At 38.3% G+C, this 23569-nt stretch overlaps 1 protein-coding gene across 6 annotated transcripts in view; it reads right to left on the bottom strand.

Annotated features, from left to right (window-relative positions):
- Positions 1-23569, bottom strand: part of SCFD2 (sec1 family domain containing 2) — a 498290-nt gene that overhangs the window by 418100 nt on the left and 56621 nt on the right. For all 6 annotated transcript variants that reach the window (XM_078001950.1, XM_078001951.1, XM_001091758.5 and 3 more), the window contains exon 3: positions 15049-15176. In XM_078001950.1, coding sequence (XP_077858076.1) covers positions 15049-15176 — 128 coding nt within the window. The remainder of the gene's footprint in view (positions 1-15048; positions 15177-23569) is intronic.

The raw sequence follows: 23569 nt of genomic DNA, 5'->3' as shown, positions 1-23569 counted from the left end.
CTTCCAAGAGTGTTATGGTTTCACATCTTACATTTGGGTCTTTTATCCATTTTGAGTTTATTTTTGTGTATGGTGTAAGATAAGGGTCCAATTTCATTCCTTGTATGTGGATATCCAATTTTCCCAGCAGCATTTATTGAGACTATTCTTTCCCATTGTGTCATCTTGATGCCCTTGTCAAATATTTTATGTATAGGATCTAATACATAATAAGCACACATACTATCTTTTAAATACAAAATACCAGTTGTTTCGTATGAAGTCAGACATTAGACATGTGCAAAGAAGTAAAATAATGCCACTCCTTTAACTACCTTATTTTGTTTTAGAAAATATAGTTTAGGGGGCAGAGCAAGATGGACGAATAGGAACAGCTCCAGTCTCCAAATGCCAGCGCGAGTGACACAGAAGACCGGTGATTTCTGCATTTTCAACTGAGGTACTGGGTTCATCTCACTAGGGAGTGCCTGACAATCGGTGCTGGTCAGCTGCTGCAGCCCGACCAGCGAGAGCTGAAGCAGGGCAAGGCATCGCCTCACCTGGGAAGTGCAAGGGGAAAGGGAATCCCTTTTCCTAGCCAGGGGAACTGAGACACACAACACCTAGAAAATAGGGTAACTCCCACCCCAATACTGCGCTTTAAGCAAACAGGCACATCAAGAGATTATATCCCACACCTGGCCGGGAGGGTCCCACGCCCACGGAGCTTCCCTCATTGCTAGCACAGCAGTCCGCGATCTCGCGGCAAGGCGGCAGCGAGGCTGGGGGAGGGGCGCCCACCATTGCTGAGGCTTAAGTAGGTAAACAAAGCCGCTGGGAAGCTTGAAATGGGTGGAGCTCACAGCAGCTCAAGGAAACCTGCCTGTCTCTGTAGACTCCACCTCTGGGGACAGGGCACAGTAAACCACCACAAAAGCAGCAGAAACCTCTGCAGACGCAAACGACTCTGTCTGACAGCTTTGAAGAGAGCAGTGGATCTCCCAACACGGAGGCTGAGATCTGAGAAGGGACAGACTGCCTGCTCAAGTGGGTCCCTGACCCCTGAGTAGCCTAACTGGGAGACATCCCCCACTAGGGGCAGTCTGACACCCCACACCTCACAGGGTGGAGTACACCCCTGAGAGGAAGCCTCCAAAGCAAGAATCAGACAGGTATACTCGCTGTTCAGCAATATTCTACCTTCTGCAGCCTCTGCTGCTGACACCCAGACAAACAGGGTCTGGAGTGGACCTCAAGCAATCTCCAACAGACCTACAGCTGAGGGTCCTGACTGTTAGAAGGAAAACTATCAAACAGGAAGGACACCTACACCAAAACCCCATCAGTACATCACCATCATCATCAAAGACCAGAGGCAGATAAAACCACAAAGATGGGGAAAAAGCAGAGCAGAAAAGCTGGAAATTCAAAAAATAAGACCGCATCTCCCCCGGCAAAGGAGCACAGCTCATCGCCATCAACGGATCAAAGCTTGACGGAGAATGACTTTGACGAGATGAGAGAAGAAGGCTTCAGTCCATCAAACTTCTCAGAGCTAAAGGAGGAATTACGTACCAAGCGCAAAGAAACTAAAAATCTTGAAAAAAAAGTGGAAGAATTGATGGCTAGAGTAATTAATGCAGAGAAGGTCATAAATGAAATGAAAGAGATGAAAACCATGACATGAGAAATAAGTGACAAATGCACAAGCTTCAGTAACCGACTCGATCAACTGGAAGAAAGAGTATCAGCGAATGAGGATCAAATGAATGAAATGAAGCGAGAAGAGAAACCTAAAGAAAAAAAAAGAAAAAGAAATGAACAAAGCCTGCAAGAAGTATGCGATTATGTAAAAAGACCAAATCTACGTCTGATTGGGGTGCCTGAAAGTGAGGGGGAAAATGGAACCAAGTTGGAAAATACTTTTCAGGATATCATCCAGGAGAACTTCCCCAACCTAGTAGGGCAGGCCAACATTCAAATCCAGGAAATACAGAGAACGCCACAAAGATACTCCTCGAGAAGAGCAACTCCAAGACACATAATTGCCAGATTCACCAAAGTTGAAATGAAGGAAAAAATCTTAAGGGCAGCCAGAGAGAAAGGTCAGGTTACCCACAAAGGGAAGCCCATCAGACTAACAGCAGATCTCTCGGCGGAAACTCTGCAAGCCAGAAGAGAGTGGGGGCCAATATTCAACATTCTTAAAGAAAAGAATTTTAAACCCAGAATTTCATATCCAGCCAAACTAAGTTTCATAAGTGAAGGGGAAATAAAATCCTTTACAGATAAGCAAATGCTTAGAGATCTTGTCACAACTAGGCCTGCCTTACAAGAGACCCTGAAGGAAGCACTCAACATGGAAAGGAACAACCGGTACCAGCCATTGCAAAACCATGCCAAAATGTAAAGACCATTTAGGCTAGGAAGAAACTGCATCAACTAATGAGCAAAATAACCAGTTAATATCATAATGGCAGGATCAAGTTCACACATAACAATCTTAACCTTAAATGTAAATGGACTAAATGGTCCAATTAAAAGACACAGACTGGCAAACTGGATAAAGAGTCAAGACCCATCAGTCTGCTGTATTCAGGAGACCCATCTCACATGCAGAGACACACATAGGCTAAAAATAAAGGGATGGAAGAAGATTTTCCAAGCAAATAGAGAACAAAAGAAAGCAGGGGTTGCAATACTAGTCTCTGATAAAACAGACTTTAAACCATCAAAGATCAAAAGAGACAAAGAAGGCCATTACATAATGGTAAAGGGATCAATTCAACAGGAAGAGCTAACTATCCTAAATATATATCCACCCAATACAGGAGCACCCAGATTCATAAAGCAAGTCCTTAGAGACTTACAAAGAGACTTAGACTCCCATACAATAATAATGGGAGACTTCAACACTCCACTGTCAACATTAGACAGATCAACGAGACAGAAAGTTAACAAGGATATTCAGTAATTGAACTCATCTCTGCAGCAAGCAGACCTAATAGACATCTATAGAACTCTCCACCCCAAATCAACAGAATATACATTCTTCTCAGCACCACATTGCACTTATTCCAAAATTGACCACATAATTGGAAGTAAAGCACTCCTCAGCAAATGGACAAGAACAGAAATTATAACAAACTGTCTCTCAGACCACAGTGCAATCAAACTAGAACTCAGGACTAAGAAACTCAATCAAAACCACTCAACTACATGGAAACTGAACAACCTGCTCCTGAATGACTACTGGGTACATAACAAAATGAAGGCAGAAATCAACATGTTCTTTGAAACCAATGAGAACAAAGATACAACATACCAGAATCTCTGGGACACATTTAAAGCAGTGTGTAGAGGGAAATTTATAGCAATAAATGCCCACAAGAGAAAGCTGGAAAGATCTAAAATTGACACTCTAACATCACAATTAAAAGAACTAGAGAAGCAAGAGCAAACGCATTCAAAAGCTAGCAGAAGGCAAGAAATAACAAAGATCAGAGCAGAACTGAAGGAGATAGAGACACAAAAAACCCTCCAAAAAATCAATGAATCCAGGAGTTGGTTTTTTGAAAAGATCAACAAAATTGACAGACTGCTAGCAAGACTAATAAAGAAGAAAAGAGAGAAGAATCAAATAGACGCATTAAAAAATGATAAAGGGGATATCACCACCGACCCCACAGAAATACAAACTACCATCAGAGAATACTATAAACACCTCTACGCAAATAAACTAGAAAATCTAGAAGAAATGGATAATTTCCTGGACACTTACACTCCTCCAAGACTAAACCAGGAAGAAGTTGAATTCCTGAATAGACCAATAGCAGGCTCTGAAATTGAGGCAAAAATTAATAGCCTACCAACGAAAAAAAGTCCAGGACCAGATGGATTCACAGCTGAATTCTACCAGAGGTACAAGGAGGAGCTAATACCATTCCTTCTGAAACTATTCCAATCAATGGAAAAAGAGGGAAACCTCCCTAACTCATTTTATGAGGCCAACATCATCCTGATACCAAAGCCTGGCAGAGACACAACAAAAAAAAAGAATTTTAGACCAATATCCCTGATGAACATTGATGCAAAAATCCTCAGTAAAATACTGGCAAACCGGATTCAGCAGCACATCAAAAAGCTTATCCACTGTGATCAAGTGGGCTTCATCCCTGGGATGCAAGGCTGGTTCAACATTCGCAAATCAATAAACATAATCCAGCATATAAACAGAACCAAAGACAAGAACCACATGATTATCTCAATAGATGCAGAAAAGGCTTTTGACAAAATTCAACAGCCCTTCATGCTAAAAACGCTCAATAAATTCGGTATTGATGGAACGTACCTCAAAATAATAAGAGCTATTTATGACAAACCCACAGCCAATATCATACTGAATGGGCAAAAACTGGAAAAATGCCCTTTGAAAACTGGCACAAGACAGGGATGCCCTCTCTCACCACTCCTATTCAACATAGTGTTGGTAGTTCTGGCTAGGGCAATCAGGCAAGAGAAAGAAATCAAGGGTATTCAGTTAGGAAAAGAAGAAGTCAAATTGTCCCTCTTTGCAGATGACATGATTGTATAGTTAGAAAACCCCATGATCTCAGCCCAAAATCTCCTTAAGCTGATAAGCAACTTCAGCAAAGTCTCAAGATACAAAATTAATGTGCAAAAATCACAAGCATTCTTATACACCAGTAACAGACAAACAGAGAGCCAAATCATGAATGAACTTCCATTCACAATTGCTTCAAAGAGAATAAAATACCTAGGAATCCAACTTACAAGGGATGTAAAGGACCTCTTCAAGGAGAACTACAAACCACTGCTCAGTGAAATCAAAGAGGACACAAACAAATGGAAGAACATACCATGCTCATGGATAGGAAGAATCAATATCGTGAAAATGGCCATACTGCCCAAGGTTATTTATAGATTCAATGCCATCCCCATCAAGCTACCAATGACTTTCTGCACAGAATTGGAAAAAATTGCTTTAAAGTTCATATGGAACCAAAAAAGAGCCCGTATCTCCAAGACAATCCTAAGTCAAAAGAACAAAGCTGGAGGCATCATGCTACCTGACTTCAAACTATACTACAAGGCTACAGTAACCAAAACAGCATGGTACTGGTACCAAAACAGAGATATAGACCAATGGAACAGAACAGACTCCTCAGAAATAATACTACACATCTACAGCCATCTCATCTTTGACAAACCTGAGAGAAACAAGAAATGGGGAAAGGATTCCCTATTGAATAAATGGTGCTGGGAAAATTGGCTAGCTGTAAGTAGAAAGCTGAAACTGGATCCTTTCCTTACTCCTTATACGAAAATTAATTCAACATGGATTAGAGACTTAAATGTTAGACCTAAAACCATAAAAACCCTAGAAGAAAACCTAGGTAGTACCATTCAGGACATAGGCATGGGCAAAGACTTCATGTCTAAAACACCAAAAGCAACGGCAGCAAAAGCCAAAATTGACAAATGGGATCTCATTAAACTAAAGAGCTTCTGCACAGCAAAAGACACTACCATCAGAGTGAACAGGCAACCTACAGAATGGGAGAACATTTTTGCAATCTACTCATCTGACAAAGGACTAATATCCAGAACCTACAAAGAACTCAACCAAATTTGCAAGAAAAAAACAAACAACCCCATCAAAAAGTGGGCAAAGGATATGAACAGACACTTCTCAAAAGAAGACATTCATACAGCCAACAGACACATGAAAAAATGCTCATCATCACTGGCCATCAGAGAAATGCAAATCAAAACCACAATGAGATACCATCTCACACCAGTTAGAATGGCAATCATTAAAAAGTCAGGAAACAACAGGTGCCGGAGGGGATGTGGAGAAATAGGAACACTTTTACACTGTTGGTGGGATTGTAAACTAGTTCAACCATTGTGGAAGACAGTGTGGCAATTCCTCAAGGATCTAGAACTAGATGTACCATATGACCCAGCCATCCCATTACTGGGTATATACCCAAAGGATTATAAATCATGCTGCTATAAAGACACATGCACACGTATGTTTATTGCAGCACTATTCACAATAGCAAAGACTTGGAATCAACCCAAATGTCCATCAGTGACAGACTGGATTAAGAAAATGTGGCACATATACACCATGGAATACTATGCAGCCATAAAAAAGGATGAGTTTGTGTCCTTTGTAGGGACATGGATGCAGCTGGAAACCATCATTCTTAGCAAACTATCACAAGAACAGAAAACCAAGTACCGCATGTTCTCACTCATAGGTGGGAACTGAACAATGAGATCACTTGGACTCGGGAAGGGGAACATCACACACCGGGGCCTATCATGGGGAGGGGGGAGGGGGGAGGGATTGCATTGGGAGTTATAACTGATGTAAATGACGAGTTGATGGGTGCTGACGAGTTGATGGGTGCAGCACAGCAACATGGCACAAGTATACATATGTAACAAACCTGCACGTTATGCACATGTACCCTAGAACTTAAAGTATAATAATAATAATAAATTAATAAATAAATAAAAAGAAAATACAGTTTAGTTATTTTTTGTTAAAATGTTACTTTTGTTAACATATAATGGGTTTATTATTATCTCAATATGAATTAATAAATATTTTCAAATACCCCTTGCTTTCTTTTCTAATGTCTTGTTTTCTATCTATCCATCTATCCGTTCATCTATCTCACATGTATCAATGGATGTAATCCATATAAACAAAAATTATTGAGGAACTCCTTGGGTTTTTAAGACTGTAAACGGGTTCTAAGACCAAGATGTTTGAGAACTGATGTTCTAAATCAGTGTTACTTTCGGATTCCACAAGAGAGTGATAGAAAAGCAATTCATTAAAGAAATATGTAACAAATACCAACTGACACTATTAATTCAAGAATTTATTTATTAATTCCATAAACATTTCTTGGGTATACAGTAAGTTCAAGTTCCTGTGTTAGGTGCAAAGAATACTAAGAAGCATAGGTAAGAGTTCTCAGCCCCAACTACTCTGAGTCTGGTGGTAATTGCTGTGATATAATAATAGTACAAACAAAGAGATGAGAGCTATGATAGAGAAAATGTTGGGAGAGAACTGGAAAGCCCAGGATACTGAATGATAAGAAATGGGCTTTTATGTATTTATTTATTTTGGAGTGGAGAGTAGAGTAGAATAAGGCTCTAACATTGGTGGCAGTCATTAAGTAGCATCTATGTGCAAGGCACAACAGGAGATACAAAGATATCTACATCCTTCTAGGAAACTAGAAATAACAGAAGGCATAAAACAATTATCAGAAAGAGGGAGAGATCAGAAGAGCAGAGTGATATGAAGACAAAGGGAAAAGAACCCAAGAAAGAAGACGTAATCAGATGCTAGAGAGACATCAAAAGGAACAATAAGTATCAGAAAGGAAATTTGTAAATAGAAATAATAATTATTAATTATTAATTCAATGAAAACTATTTCTGCCTCTTTCTATTGAAAATAGAAATACTCATTGTCTCTCTGTTACTCACCCAAACTCATCAGGCAATCTATTCATTCAAACTGCAAGCACTAAGCCACCCACCATGTACCAAGCCAATGGCCAAGGAAGGACATGACATGTACACTGTCTAGCACGGTTTTTCATCCACACAAACTTAACTATATCACATCATTGTAAATGCTAAAAAGGCATCCAGAAAAAGAGCTGTGTGTCCTTAGAAGCCAGAGCAATTAATTCAGCGTGCTGAGGGAGTGAAAAGCAGGGAATCAAACATGGTTCCACAGAGAAAGTGACATCTGTATTTAGTCATGAAGAATCAGATGGGTTTTGACAGGAAAGATGTGCATTTTTGTGTGCGAATGAGTGTATTGGAAGGTGATAGGTTATATTAGTCAAGGTCTTGGCGGGAAAAAGATGGCACGCCAACTGCATCTGGGCAGGAAGAAGCCAGGCAAACAATATCCTAACTATACTTTCCTCTGACCCTCTAAATCTCCTGCCTATGCCTTTCATAGGCCAAACTCAAATGAGAGGCACAGTCCATGAAGGTCAGTCTCCAGAGGCACAGATATAGAGGGGTGGAGAGTGATCTGGAAGAACAACCAAATGACAGTATTTCAGACAGACAACAAACACCTGGATCTGCAAAAGTTCATGGAGGAAAATAAGTAATAGAGAGGGAAAGCAATGAGAATAGGTGAGTGACGCATGAGGCTAGAAGGCAGAACCATCTTTATAAATAGCATGCTTAGACATTTGGATACTATCCTGAGGCAATGGGGACCCACCAAAGGGTTTTAAACAGGGGCATGGCATAATCATATCTGAGCTTGTAGCTCTGTAGATGCTACCTCCCCCAATCCCTAGTTGTTTGATTCCTGTCTCTAAAAAGAGGCCTGATAATAGAAGTCAGACAGATCCAGCTTTGTATTCTGGCTTACTTGCTATGTAACCCATCAGTCAGGACCCAGTCAGAAGACATTAAACACACCAGCGACATGAACAGAGAAAACTTAACATACAGAAGCGTTAACTGGGTAATTGAAAGGATAAAAAGAGAACTCCAAGGTACCAGGGAGGTAGCAACTACACGAAGGTAGCTACCACCACTAGTGTGGAGGAAACAGAAGCAGGAGATTGAAATTATTAAAACTTACAAACATAGGGACTGAAATGCAAACCTCTGACAATGGAGCACTACTTGGCTGGGGTGGTACCTCTGAGGAGAGGGTGCCCTGAAGCTAGTTCTTCAGGTGTTAGAAGAACTGTACACTGGATTCAGCTGCTACCACAGGAAAAACTTGCCACTGCTGTGGTGAAGGAATATATTGTTGGCAAGACACTCACAAGCAGAAAGAAAGTCCACAGAAAGCAGAAAGGAAGAAAGCTGCTTCTTCCCCTCTAGGCTTGCAATTTCCCTCTAGTTCCACTTATTAGCATAGCCTGACAGGTATCCAGCTGGGCAAGCTGAAGTGTATTCTGAAAGTCCCAGCCCCAGCATCATGAAGTGGGAGTTTAGATCTGAGAGGCGGAATTTAACAATTGGCACAGTAATCCTGGAAAAGAAACCTCAGCTTTGTGGTCTCAGTTTTCCTTCTCTGTGAAATGGGAGTTTTAAAAAATTACCAAATTTATACTATTGGGAGCATTAAATGAAACAAACTATGCAAATCTTCTGTTATAGTACCTGAAACAAAGTAGCTATTCAATAAAAGTTAATTCCATTCCCCTTTCTCCAAATTGTGATATCAACTAACATATGAAAACAAAGATGTGTGTGAGTAAAAATAATCAGTATACATCTCTTATGAGGCAGTCAGATGTTCTCATCTTTTATAAGTGACCATATATCACATGGTATGTTAGTCTTACTAGGTTTTAACTTATCCTTTTTGCAAAGCTGGGCAATCTCCCCATCTGCCCACCCATTTCTCACTCTTTCTCCCTGGCCTCTCTCTCTCTCTCTCTCTCTCTCACACACACACACACACACACACAACAAAGAGATTTACATGCACACATGCTCCTCTTAATTTCAGAGAAAATTGTTCCCGTGAAGGCAAAAAATATAAATGTGATCAAAACACAGCTGTTATTCAGCCAGAACTGGATGAACTCAAGTATCAAAAACAGGAAGTAGAACACTTCAATGCTGTTTTTAAAAAACACATATCAAATAAAATTTTAAAGTATTTTGATGTATTGCTGTTTTTCAAAGTCAATACTGCTAAATGTTGAAATTCAGAAATGAAAGTGTGTGGAATTGGTGGAAAACAAAAATCACAAATCTTTTCTGGGGCTTTATTAAGAGAAGCAAAGGCCAGGCACGGTGGCTCACGCCTATAATCCCAGCACTTTGGAAGGCCGAGGCGGGCGGATCATGAGTTTGAGAACAGCCTGGCCAACATGGTGAAACCCCATCTAAATAAAAACACAGGCCGGGCGCGGTGGCTCAAGCCTGTAATCCCAGCACTTTGGGAGGCCGAGACGGGCGGATCACGAGGTCAGAAGATCGAGACCATCCTGGCTAACAAGGTGAAACCCCGTCTCTACTAAAAAAATACAAAAAAATAGCCGGGCGCGGTGGCGGGCGCCTGTAGTTCCAGCTACTTGGGAGGCTGAGACAGGAGAATCGCTTGAGCCCGGGAGGCGGAGGTTGCAGTGAGCTGAGATCCGGCCACTGCACTCCAGCCTGGGCCCCAGAGCAAGACTTCATCTCAAAAAAAAAAAAAAAAAAAAAGAGAGAAGCACAGTGAAGTGTTCAAAATAGGGGAAAAACAAGACAACATCTTTGTTCAGTTCTGGAATTCACATTTTAGGAGGGATGTTAACAAACTAGAGCTCTGCCAGTGACTTAAAACTAGAAGTAAAAGGTGGGAAAGGCTAAAAAAAAAATAAAAATAAAAATAAAAAAATAAAAATAAAAACACAAAAGTTAGGTGGGCATTGTGGCGTGGGCCCGTAATCCCAGCTACTCGGAAGGCTAAGGCAGGAGAATCGCTTGAGCCCAGGAGGCGGAGGTTGCAGTGAGCTGAGATCATGCCACTGCACTCCAGTCTGGGCGACAGAGCAAGACTTCATCTCAAAAAAAAAAAAAAAAAAAAAAAGAGAGAAGCACAGTGAAGTGTTCAAAATAGGGGAAAAACAAGACAACATCTTTGTTCAGTTCTGGAATTCACATTTTAGGAGGGATGTTAACAAACTAGAGCTCTGCCAGTGACTTAAAACTAGAAGTAAAAGGTGGGAAAGGCTTGTCTTTTCCCAAATGGTTAAAAGAACTCATCATATTTAATTTGGAAAAGAGACAACGGTGGTGAGTTTATAGGACTGACACTAAGATGTCCCAGAACTAGGAGAGCAATTAAGAAGTATCACACTGTAATGGATCAGATTATCATCTATAAATGTAACTCTAAAGATTTTTTCCATAAAAGTGTGACCACAGAGGATTAGGAATCCCAAATACAGTCAAGGGGATGTTGGTGGTGCAGGGAGGAGTCAAGGAGGAATGAACAGAGTCAGGAAAGAGGGAATGCAATGGAATTATAACGAAGCCGAACATGGAAAAGCTATTTAGAATTCTGCTTAAAAAAAGACAGGTTTATCAGAAGGGAGATATTTAGCATAAAGCCTAGAAAAAGATGAGTGAAGTGGAAAGAATGAATGAGTACATTTCCGAGAAAGAAAGGGGAAATCATCTAACTTGATCTGTTTGCTTTGCTTTCACTCTCACCAAACAACCTTCTTATAATTTAGTTTCCCATGTAGATTTTCCCATAGACAGAGACTGTAACTATAGCTTACTCATTCCAGTTTGCTTGATAGTCATAACTTCACTCTACTCAGAGCTTTTATTCTCCTTTAAAATTCCAGAAAATAGCTATTTCCCCCATTTTATGGACAGAGGAATTGAAGTTTGGCTAATAAGTGGCAGAACTGTGATTCACCCTCAGATATAATTGACTTTGTACTGCATCACAATCAGAAGAGGCTAAAGTCACAGAAAACACAGAGAGACATATAAGAAAGCGGCAAAGTCTAGTAGTGAATACTGCAAAGAAGTCGAGAAGGATGGTGACTGGTAAAAATGTACTTATATTCAGTGGTCTGGGAGACTTTCCAGTAAAAAAGTGTCATGAGCCAGACTACACTACATTAGTAAGAAAATAATAAAGAAACAGAGGCATCAAGTATAGAACACTCTTTCAAGAACTCTAGCTACAAAGAAAAGACAGTATCATAAAGATATCTGTTTCACTTCAGCTCTAATATAATAGAATACTTCTGCCACCCATTAAACACTGGGGAATATGTCCACTTTGTAGAGAACTATAGGACAAATACATGAAGTTCCTCAACCACTATCATATTCCAGTGAAAGATTCTCCGTAAAATGTACCAGAGTTTGAGATGGACTCATTTCTTCTGTGAGTAGCCATTTTAGACTTAAACAAATGGATTTCTTATGGTCTGTTTGTTTTGTTACTTTCAGAGTACATTTTTCATTATGGAAGCCAGTGGGAAAAATACAATTCCATTTCAATGTTTTAAAAGTCACTTTTCTGGAACATATCTATTTAGTTAACTGACAATTTAATAACAAGCTCTCAGAAAGATGACATGTTTATATGTGCAATGATAAAATGAATTTTTTTCTGTCTTTTAGCAATTAAACATTTTTCCTTTAAGTGGATGATGTTTATTTCTCTTGGTACTCATAGTGTTTTAACATGAATTTACCTTGTACTGAGAAATTTTATATTTAAGATCTGAGGTTTCAATCATGGGATCCCTCCCCATAAATTTAAATACAAGAGAATCCTGAGTCTATAATTAAAATCTGTTTAACATCTTAAAAATACTAGAAGCCTTTATCACAGTCAGAAAAATTTATACTTCAGTAGAAACTACAGCAAAGATGGGAGAATTGTGCATAGTTTAAAATATATTTTATAGTTTTAAACACTATATGATAAGCTATATGATAGGCAGTTTTCAAAAGTCAATGTTTTGTTATGTTTACAAGTTCTAGTTTTTTCCTTACTGTTCATAGTTATGAATCTATTTACATATGAAAATGAGACACAAGAAATTCTGGCTAGGGATATGAAGCAAAAATGGGCAACCATACTGTGCTATCTGTTACTAAAGAGCAGTTAGCACATGGATAGAGTATGCTTTGAATCAATCTTTTTGGTCCTTCTTACAACAGAAGTTTGCTAACAATCCTCTGCTTTTTCCCTTCTTTCTTCCTCCCACTCCCACCCCAACCCCTATCTAGAGTTGTGGGATGAAGCAAACAATTCTATCTTCAAAAAAAATCTTTTTTTTTGGTTGACAGAAAACTCAAACATTTAAATGTGAATTCCTTATGGGATTACCTGGCCTTTTTAAAAATTTCTGGCTCTGATTATTTTTCAAAGATACAGCCCTTTAGAAAAGTAGTTTATTGCTCTTTCAAGAGTCCTGAATTGAGCAATAAAAATTGATTTATGCTCTGTAATAGTATCATAATGTTGTATCTCTGAAACACATATAAATTAACCTTAAATCAAGACCCTTTGTGCATTCCTACTTTCCTTGATTCACAATTTTTTTTTTTTTCCTTTGTTGCCAGGCTGGAGTGCAGTGGTGCAATCTCAGCTTACTGCAACCTCTGCCTTCCAGGTTCAAGTGATTCTCCTGCCTCAGCCTCCTGAGTAGCTGGGACTAAGCGCCACCATTCCCAGCTAATTTTTGTATTTTTAGTAGAGACAGGGTTTCATCATGTTGGCCAGGATCGTCTCAATCTCTTGACCTGGTGATCCGCCCGCCTTGGCATCCCAAAGTGCTGGGATTACAGGCGTGAGCCACCGCGTCCAGTCAATTCACAATATTAATTAGTTCTTGTTTCAACATACTTAAGAATAAGACACTCAATAAGGTAAATATACTTGTTACTAATGTGTACCTAGGGCTATGGAAAGGAAAGGAGAGGGGGGAATGGGAGATGGAGGGAGAGAAGGAAGGAAAAAAGGAGGAAGAAAAGAAAGAGAATTAATAGTCAAATGCCAGGATGTTTCAGTGCAGCAACTTTGAGACCCACTCTAAGGGTGAGGGGCCAGGCTAGGGCATGTCTGTCTGCTAAATTGTTTTTAGTATAATAGTTCATTTATTAATTCAAAACTATTAAAAGAGCTCTCACCCTTCAAAACCACTTCTGGCATTGGGTATATGAATTAGAATAATTTTATAAATAAAGTGCAATTATGTGGCATCAAAATTCTTGGACTTGAATTCCAGTCCTACCACTTATCAGATATATAGCCTTGGGCAACTTATTTTTCTCTGTTTCAGTTTCCTTATCTGAAAAAATGAGATACTAATAGTATATGCCTCATAGAATTACTCTAAGAATGAAATAAGATAACACATGTAAAGAGTCCAAAGACCTAGCATACTATAAGTTCTCAATAATGGTTAGTTATTTCACTTTTCTTATCATCATTATATTCCTCGAAGCCCTCAAATATAGTCACCTAATGCACTTTTTTTTCATGTTATAACCCTGTAACATTTTTCTTCCTAGATTCATCCATATTCTGCTACTTCCAAATTTTGTTCTGTTTCAACTTAGTTTGATTTTTGCCCTCACGTGTAATCAAGAACTTGGGCTATGAATCTCAGCAAAGAAAAATGTTCCCATCCAGTAAAATGTACTAATATTTACTGAATACCTAAGAACAGATTATAAGAGAGAAATCTTATTTTTAAAAGAGAAAAATAAAATTTTACAAGCTTCCAGAAACAAATTCTACCTATTAACCAGATTCAATATCCGTATTTAAATATTTCTGTATCAATAAAATTATTTAATATTTCTTAAAACAAAAAAAATGAAAAGCCAAATTTTTTTCTAAAATCAACACATTAGTTCTGTGGTTCTCTGACTTTTTGATCAAAAGAAAAAAGGCCACTTAAAACTTAAATTCCATTGCAGTCATATTCATCTAATACCAAAGACAAAGGTGGATGTGAAAAAAAATGAGAAATAGAAAAGTTAAGTATGTAATCCCTGGTGAAGAAGAAATAACACTGATGTGACTTGACAATTAGCACTCCAAGGGTGAGGGACTAGGCCAGACCATGTCTGTCTGCTCAATTGTCTTCTCAGTACCATTTCATTCACTAATTCAAAAGTAATAAGAGAACTTTTACCCACCATAAGTGGGGGAATAGGGGAAGAATGGGGAAAAAAGGGAGTAGGGGTAGAATAGAATTAAGGAGAGGCAGCCCAGACCAATTTTGATAGTTCTAGAATAGATGAATAAGAAACTAAAATAATCAGTCTTTGTAAGCAAAAACTCTCCTGGAGTTCCCAAAGCTGAATCTAAGAAAAGTGGTCACTGCTGAGCCCAAGGGCAGTGTGCACATATTCCCTCCCTATTCTTTCAACAGTATACAAAAGTTGTTACTACTTTAACCTAGATTCCATGTTGTCTAGGTTGGCCCACAATTCAGAGCAGGTTTAAATAAGCTTCCCCAGAGACTGCCTGTGTCCTAGGTTTAGGCTTACCCATACTCATCTTGATTGGCAGGTTTTCTCTGCTTGCTGCTTCCACTAGATGTCTCCGAACCTCCATCACTGCCTCTTTGTGCTTAGTGTTGAGTAAAGCTTCCCACAGGGCTTTGGCTGTGGTGTCACTGCAGGAAAACCACAAAAAGAGCTTCAGATTAAATTTCTACTGGATACTGGAAAGGATTGAGAGCAAAATACTTTTTAAAATAGATTTTTGAGCATTAATGTAGTCTTTCCTACTGATAGACTCTAAGTATTAGGATTAAAGCATGCCTAATTCACATAATTGGCAGAAAATATTGAGAAATTAAGGAAACAATAAAATCAAGTGAATAAAGGGAAGAAAAGCTGTACTGTGTGATGAGAAGTGTGGGAAAACTATGGATAAATTTTTTTTAAAGATTTTGCACTTAAATCTTTCGGAATGCAACTCAACGTCACTAGAGTAACATAAATGTTATATAAGCCAAAATTAAATGCATGTCTCAAAATGATTTATCAGTGATTATAAGCACTATATCAATTCGAGATTAAATACCTGTGTGAGAAACAAAGCAATCAGCAATAGCAGTTCATTCAAAAATTACTCAATAGACTTCCTAATTAGTAGACTTCCTACTAAATGAAAATCAGGAATTATACTAAGTAACCATGGACTGAAGTATCCCACTTTGGGCCTTAGGTTGGAAGGATGGTACTTACTAAAACCTTTACAATTAACCGTTGATAACAGCACGAAGCACTGCATTATATGCAAGGCCTCATCTGGGCTCACTTCCCCAATAGCCCTCTGTCTCACCCAACATGCTATGTCCAAATTATAAATGAGGGCAGTGTTCCTTCCGGAAGATCTCTGCCATGTAGCCAAGTATACACATTTGTAGTAATGTTTTAAAAACTGAATACAAAGAAACAAGGATGACTTCTGTCCCTTTATAAAGACTTTTTCCTCCAATCAAAGCCCCAGTTACTCTCCTACTATTCACTTAGTAATAGTTAAAAACTAAATACATTTTAATTTAGTTTTAAAGTTATATCTATTAAGATTTTAATTTAGTTTTAAAGCCATACCTAATAAGACATATCTTCCAAGTTTGAATTTGATCTTGAATAATAGAATAATATATTTTTACACTGAGTTTAATGCCTGACACATTATAATCTTTCATTGAATAGTTTTTATTATCATCTATTTTTCCATAATGAACACATATTACTGCTCAACATACTCCACTTGTTTTAATCTGATCGAATCTGTCATCATTATAACTCTGCATCTAATATTCTTAAGTTTAATTTAAGTAAGCAGGTAAACTACATGCCAGGCCCTATATTTGGTTGGGATATAGATTTTTAAAAAGCTTTGAATGGCATAGTTTAGAAGACAAGGCAGATACAAAAGCAAAGAAATTACTTTAAAAGTGTGGTAATAAAATCCATGGTCAATGCTTCCATAGGTTTTTAGGCAAGCGTATTCCTAGCTGGGAGGATAGGGACTGAAGGAATGATTTCTACTGGAAATGATGAGCAAGTACAAAGATATATAAGCTCTAAAACCAGCCTGGGAAGAAGTCAAAACTCAATCTGGGAAGGAAAATGGCAAAAAAAAAAAAAAAAGGCTTCAAGAAAGATATAAAATCTTGGTTACAAAATAAGAGAAAGAAGGACATTTCAGAATGCAAAAAATCCTAGGAACATGACCCTGAGGAGCACCGTTCTGTTGCATGCCAAGGTGCATGGGGAGGGGGCAGTGGGAGGAGGGCATAAAAGAAGGTGCAGCCACACTCTGGGGGTTCTGCATTCCTTGCCAAGTCATGTCAACTTTGATATGTAGGTGACAGGAAGCCAAGGAGCATGTGATTGATTTCACACTTTGAGAAGAACAGCATAGCTCAGCAGTTATGAATATAGTCTTTATCGTAATTCAAAAGCAGGTCTGTTTGCTATGAGGCTTTCAGAAAGTTACTTAATTTCTCTAAAGCTCTGCAGGCAATTGAAGAACCATGGAAGAATTCTGAGCATGGGAGCTACAATCCCAGTTTCCCAAACGTAGGCTTCATAATTGTTCTCTGCTTTTAGTCTCAAAAACACCCCTCCACAAACCACAGGGATTTCTCACATAGCCTCAATGCAACCCAGAACTTTCAGAGTAGAATGTCACTACCCTCCTCTTTTCCATGAGAATATGTATCTGGCTAATATGTCTCTAAGATCACAGTAGGTTAGGTAACGTTGTGGTTACCCTATCAGATTGGTGTAGTGGTTTATGGACTCTGGAGTCAGATAAATCTGGGTTCAAACTCCAACCATGCTTCTCCTCACCCACTCCAAATACATGGCCTCCTAGACCATTCTTCCCCTGTATTCCAAGCACAGGAACACTCTTCCTACAAATCTCTCTCTCCCTCCAGGTATCTGCTAAAATGTCACCTTATCAGAGAGGTCTCCCCTTACTGCCCTGCATAAAAAAGTGACAACGCCTATCACAGTACCTTATGCTAGCACTCTCTTGTCTACTTACTGGGCTTTACTGTTCTACATAATTCTAATTACCAGCTGACTTATTATGTTTCCATGTTTATTTGTTTGTTGTCTGTCTCTCTCATAAAAGGTGGGGTCCTTCTATGAAGGCAGGGACTTTGTTTTACTCATTTTTAATTCTTCACTACCTGGAACAGTACAGATCTCTGGTGGGTATACTCAGTAAATATTGAATAAATGATACTTGTTAATTGTGTAACTGTGCACATAATTAATGCTCTCTTTTTCTTATCTGTGGAGTTGGAAGTTATAATAGTGAATTCACAGGGTTGTTGTAGGATTAAATAATATAATTCATTTAAAGCACTTTCCTGATTCACAATAAATGTAAGTTGTGTGGTGGTGGTTGTAGTTGTTACTAGTATTACTGTAGTTATAAGTGGTATTGTCTTATATCCATGGTCTTTAATTCACTATGTTCAAGAGTTTGTGATATATCGGATGAATTCACTTACTTAATTACACTGAGTATGCTTATTCATACAATTTTGATTAGTACAGATGTACTAAAGTCACTCGAAGCTTGTACCATCTGGCTCTTGTCTATTAAAACATTTTAGAAAAAATACACAGTTTCCATGATCTCTAACAGTGATGCATACTCAGGTCATGTTTTCTTGAAAATTGTTTTGCCAATAAACAATTCTGGGCTGGGCATGGTAGTTCACACCTGTAGTTCCAGCACTTTGAGAGGCCAAGGCAGGCAGATCACAAAGTCAGGAGTTCAAAACCAGCCTGACCAACATGGAAAAACCTCACCCCTAATAAAATTCAAAAATTAACTGGGCGTGGTGGTGTTTGCCTGTAATCCCAGCTACTCAGGAGGTTGAGGCAGTAGAATCGTTTGAACCCGGGAGGTGGAGGTTGCAGTGAGCCGAGATCACGCCACTGCACTCCAGCTCGGGCAACAGAACAGACTCTGTCTCAAAAAAAAAAAAAAAATCTGAAAGTCTAGAAATATGTGAGAGTTCCTAATGCCTACTTCCTGTCCTAAACAGTTTTCTAAACACGTAATACTAACTTCACATTACACATGGTCATTTTAAGTCTATCAAGGGAACATTTACAAGTTAAATAAGGTTCTCTGAATAATTGGCACTGAAGAAGGTCAAAGTCATACTTACTGGTATCTCTTTTATCTCCTGCACCCACTTCTTCACCAAGTCATTATATTACTGCAATGTGGTAATTCACACATGTACACCTATATCAGCATCTGAGTTGAGCATGGGAGTTAAGTCACTGCCTTTCTCTAATATGCTCATTGATCCAATAAGCGACATTTCATATAACTGAATTTTCACATGAAATCAATTCCTGATATTAAATTTTATGTCAAGAAAAGTTAATTGAAATCCACACTGTAATTGCAATAGCGGATTGTATGTAATTCTTTATCATCTCCAACTGTGTAAAACTTTCTGTTTTCCTACTGGGGAAATAAGCAAAAAAGAGAGGACTATATACAATGGCCAATGTGGTAGATTAGTAGTAGGCAAGACTGCAGAGTGGCAGGGGCATAGGTTCTGGACCAAACAACACAAGGTGCCATTTTGCCACTTACTAGCTCTATGTCCCTAAGAGGACTTCTTCTCTCTGTACATGTTTTCTCCTCTCTTAAAGGGGGACGGTAATAGTACATATTCAGTAAGCTGTTATATGAATCAAATGGGCTAATACATCTAAAGCACCTAGAACAAATCCTGGCACATAAGTACTACAGCAGTAGTAGCAGCAGTAGCAGCAGTAATAAAGAAAAATCAAAGGGCAGAATTTTCTTGTAAGATATAGAAGGAAGCCTTTTGTAGAACTGCAGTAGTCTTCCCCCCGACTTGTGTACATATATGTACAATCACTGTCAGCAGCTTCATTTTCTAATATGAAAAGGTCAACAATAATGTAGAATTCATACACACTGAAAACTCCAACTCAAGCAATCTCCTGTAGATGACAAGTTGATATAAATAATTTTTATTTTTCAGGAATAAAATTAAGAAGTTTACTATAGCTTACTTCAAAACTGACAGCTATAGGAAGTGTTTTTCTTACAAAGATTTTTAAGCAATGATTTTTGTTTCAGCTTATCTCTTCAATTTAATTATTGTAAAATTCTGTAGGACCTTTTAAAGCTACAGTTATTACTTTTACAAGGAGTTCAGATTCTCTATTCTATTTCCAGACTGGCTTATTAAATGGTTGTACAACTCTTGGGTCAGAAGAAAACATTAGAGGTAATATTAATCAACTTTATATCCTCAGCAGGACTCTACCTAACCCAATACAGACAGATGAAACATCTATTTTTAGTTTTTAAAAGCACCTAAAGAAAAATTTATAATATTCCTGAGAAAAACATTACAGCTTCAAACAAATCAAAACTGTGATTAGACTCTATTTATACCTAAACCCTTTGTGTTCTACTATAAATCTCATTCATCTAGCTTAATCTTTTGTCTTAAGTTCAGGAACAGCTGGTCAACATCTTTTTAATAATCAGGCCCACCCTAAAATAGTTGGGTTTTTTTTCCTGATGGCCAAATTAAGGAAAATTTTTGAAAGATAAATAAAATATAATGTTAAATATAGTTTCAAATACCATCACTCCATTCTATTTCAAAAGCAATTCAGAATTTACAAAACTTCTTATATCTCATTTGATCCTCACCTCCTGAGCTAAACTATTATCTGAGGCTTCTTAAATCCAATTTAAAGAGCCTCAGAGAGGCAACTGACTGATTTAAGTACCCTCAATCTGTAAATGGCAAAATCACAACTGAGGCAAATGGCTTCTAAACCCGGTAATCTTAATACTATACCATGCCATGCTTATATTATGCAAATCATCAAAGAGAATCAATTATGCAGAATGTCAATTGTTTTTCACTTTTCATGTTGGTTTTCTTTTCGAACCCATAATATCGTTTAAGTTCACACGTGGGTCCCATAAAGGACAGGATGGAATGGAGTGAAGAGTAAAGTAGATCCACATTAATTCCTAAAGCAGGTAAAGCTCTAAGAATTCTGCACACTTTTGTTGTAAGCAATATCATACTATTCCCTTTGTGGGTCACCATCAGCCATTGACAGTCACTTGGCTACACAGTGCTAATTTTCCACTTTTATTCAGCCTTTTTCCTTAAATGTTTCCCTCCAAGAAGACTTTGATGAATTTTAATCATTCTACATATATATCATTCATATAACTCAAAAGGCAAAAAACTAGTCTAAATTGCCTTACAGGTATTATTTCCAATCTAGCTCTAACTCTATGTACAACATGTCCTTGGGAAAGAAAGAAGGGGAAAGCCTCTACTTTTTTTTTTTTCTTCTTTTTTTGAGACGGAGTCTCGCTCTGTCACCCAGGCTTAAGTGCAGTGGCATGATCTCACCTCACTGCAGCCTCCACCTTCTGGGTTCCAGTGATTCTCCTGCCTTAGCTTCCTGTGTAGCTGGGATTACAGACACACATCACCTCGCCTGGTTAATTTTTGTATTTTTAGTAGAGATGGGGTTTCACCATGTTAGCCAGGCTGGTCTCAAACTCCTGACCTCAGGTGATCCACCCGACTTGGCCTCCCAAAGTGCTGGGATTATAGGCATGAGCCACCAGGCCCAGCCGTCTCTACTTATTTTGACACTGATAAAAATGAGACAAAATGAAATGACTTTATTACAAAAATTAAAAAGGAGGGTTAGAGCTCAGGTCCACTACTAGAAGTGCCAATGGGCTGCTTCTGTAACTTGGTTAATTAGTCTTTTTGGTGCTTTATATCCCCTTACAGGTATTACTAATGTTATCATTTTCACTTATTGAAAACTCACTATGTCATAGGCAGCATGACTATATTATCTCATTTAATAACAACAGCCTTTCAGGATAAGTATCATTGACCCCATTTCATAAGTGAAAAAACTGATTCTAAATGAGATAAAATAGTTTACCCAAACTACATGCCTAGTAAATTAGGGTTTGAACTCAGGTTCCTGCGAACTCCAAAATCCATCTGTTTACCATAATTCTACACTATTCTGTAAAATAAAAGGTTTGAACTAAAATGCCAATTTCTGAGATTCCTTGAGTCCCCAACAAGCTATATTTATAAGGTTTCCAGGCAGGGTGTGGTGACTCATGCCTGTAAACGCGGTCTGCTAGGAGGCCAAGGCAGGCAGATCACCTGAAGTCAAGAGTTCAAGACCAGCCTGGCCATTATGGTGAAACCCCATCTCTACCAAAAATACAAAAATTAGCTGAGCGTGGTGGCACATGCCTGCAATCCCAGCTATTCAGAAGGCCGAGGTAGGAAAATCACTTAAACCTGGGAGGCAGAGGTTGCAATGACCTGAGATTGCGCCACTGCACTCCAACGTGGGAGACAAGAGTAAAACTCTGTCTCAAAAAAAATCAATAAAAAGTAAAAATAAGGTTTCCATTATGCCATGGTACTCAAACTTCACATGTACAAATTTGATTAACTTTCCAAAGGTCAGCAAAAGATGAGTGAATATCCCATGCTGCTATTTCTTTTATTAAACCTCTTTTTCTTTTTCACAAGTCCAGTGATAGCAATAAAAAGAATTAACAACAACAAAAAAATTACCAACAGTTTGTGGAATATAAATTAAACAATTTATTCCCTTTTTCTGCTTTTAATATCATGGTTTCAAAAGAGATAAACTGAATCCACTGTAGCTACTAGAATACAATTTAATTTGTTAAAATAAATTCCTTGAAATTTACAACATGAAAGTAGAAAATTTATTCTGTGAAATATAAGTAGTTTCTATATTTTCAGTAACCATTTAAAATGCCAATACATACTAATTGTCATTTTTTGATAAATTGTTCTGAATCCTTAAAAATCAAACTATTTTTATAAATTGTCATGTTTGAAGAAGATCAATGACATGCACATAATAATAATCTGCTACAAATAGCTCTTTAAGGTCTTTCAAGAAACTTCTGTACATGAAAATATGGTCATTTCAGTTCATTCCTGGCTCTTTATTCACCAGAATTACTCAACCCTGAATGAAATCTTAGAAGCTGCCTTGGGTTCGCATGTATGAAATGTCAAATGCAGTCTGCTAGAAACTAACAGGAAATATTCATCACCAAATAAAATAAATAGAAGACAGCAAAATTTTTAAAAGATGGCCGAATGTTGAATCGTGGTGACACTTCAATCAAGTAGAAGGCATGCAATTAAGAGATGAGGGTGAAATGTGAATGCACACCATTATCTTGTGACTAAACTTAGAGAGTTTCTTCATGGCGTGCACAGGAGGTTAAGCTAAATCACAGGATATGCAATAATAGTCACAGTATTCCAATAGAAATACAATGACAACAAAAACCCCAAACAATTTCAACTAATTTTAAATGAGGACAAGCTGAGTCAGTTTTTCACAGCAGGGAATAATGGCTTCCATGAGGGGTGAGCTTAATGAGCTCTGAAGGTAGGTTTTCTAATTATTCACAGAGGCTTCAATAGTCATCTTTCCTTTTGACTACCTTTTAAAACAATTATCTCATCTTTAACAAATGTACCAATTAATCTTCATCTCAATAGAAACAAAAACAGCTAAGTGCAAGATATGTGACAAAGTCCCTTGGCACTGGAAAGCAGCTCTTTGTTCATTCTTTCTTTCAAAATATAAGCACTTTCCGTGAGTTGGGCATGGATGCTGGAAACATGGGTGTGAGCAGCCTCCCACACCCTGCCTGCATGGAGCTAGCCATCTAGCAGGGAAGGTGAAACTGAGCACACTCCAAAACAGAGACTGGGAACTCTGGGAAAGTGCAACACCTAACCTGGGCTTGTCAGAGGCGTTTGAACTAAAGCAAGTCCATCTTGAATAAGGACTGGGTAAAATAAGGCTAAGACCTGCTGGGCTGCATTCCCAAATGGCTCAGCATTCTAAGTCACAGGATGAGATAGGAGGTCAGCACAAGATACAGATCATAAAGACCTTACTG

This window comes from Macaca mulatta, chromosome 5 (genome assembly GCF_049350105.2).
Source record: "Macaca mulatta isolate MMU2019108-1 chromosome 5, T2T-MMU8v2.0, whole genome shotgun sequence".
NCBI classification, from domain to species: Eukaryota; Metazoa; Chordata; class Mammalia; order Primates; family Cercopithecidae; genus Macaca; species Macaca mulatta.
Note: the sequence above shows the minus strand (reverse complement) of the source record. Positions and strands in the feature narration are given on the sequence as shown.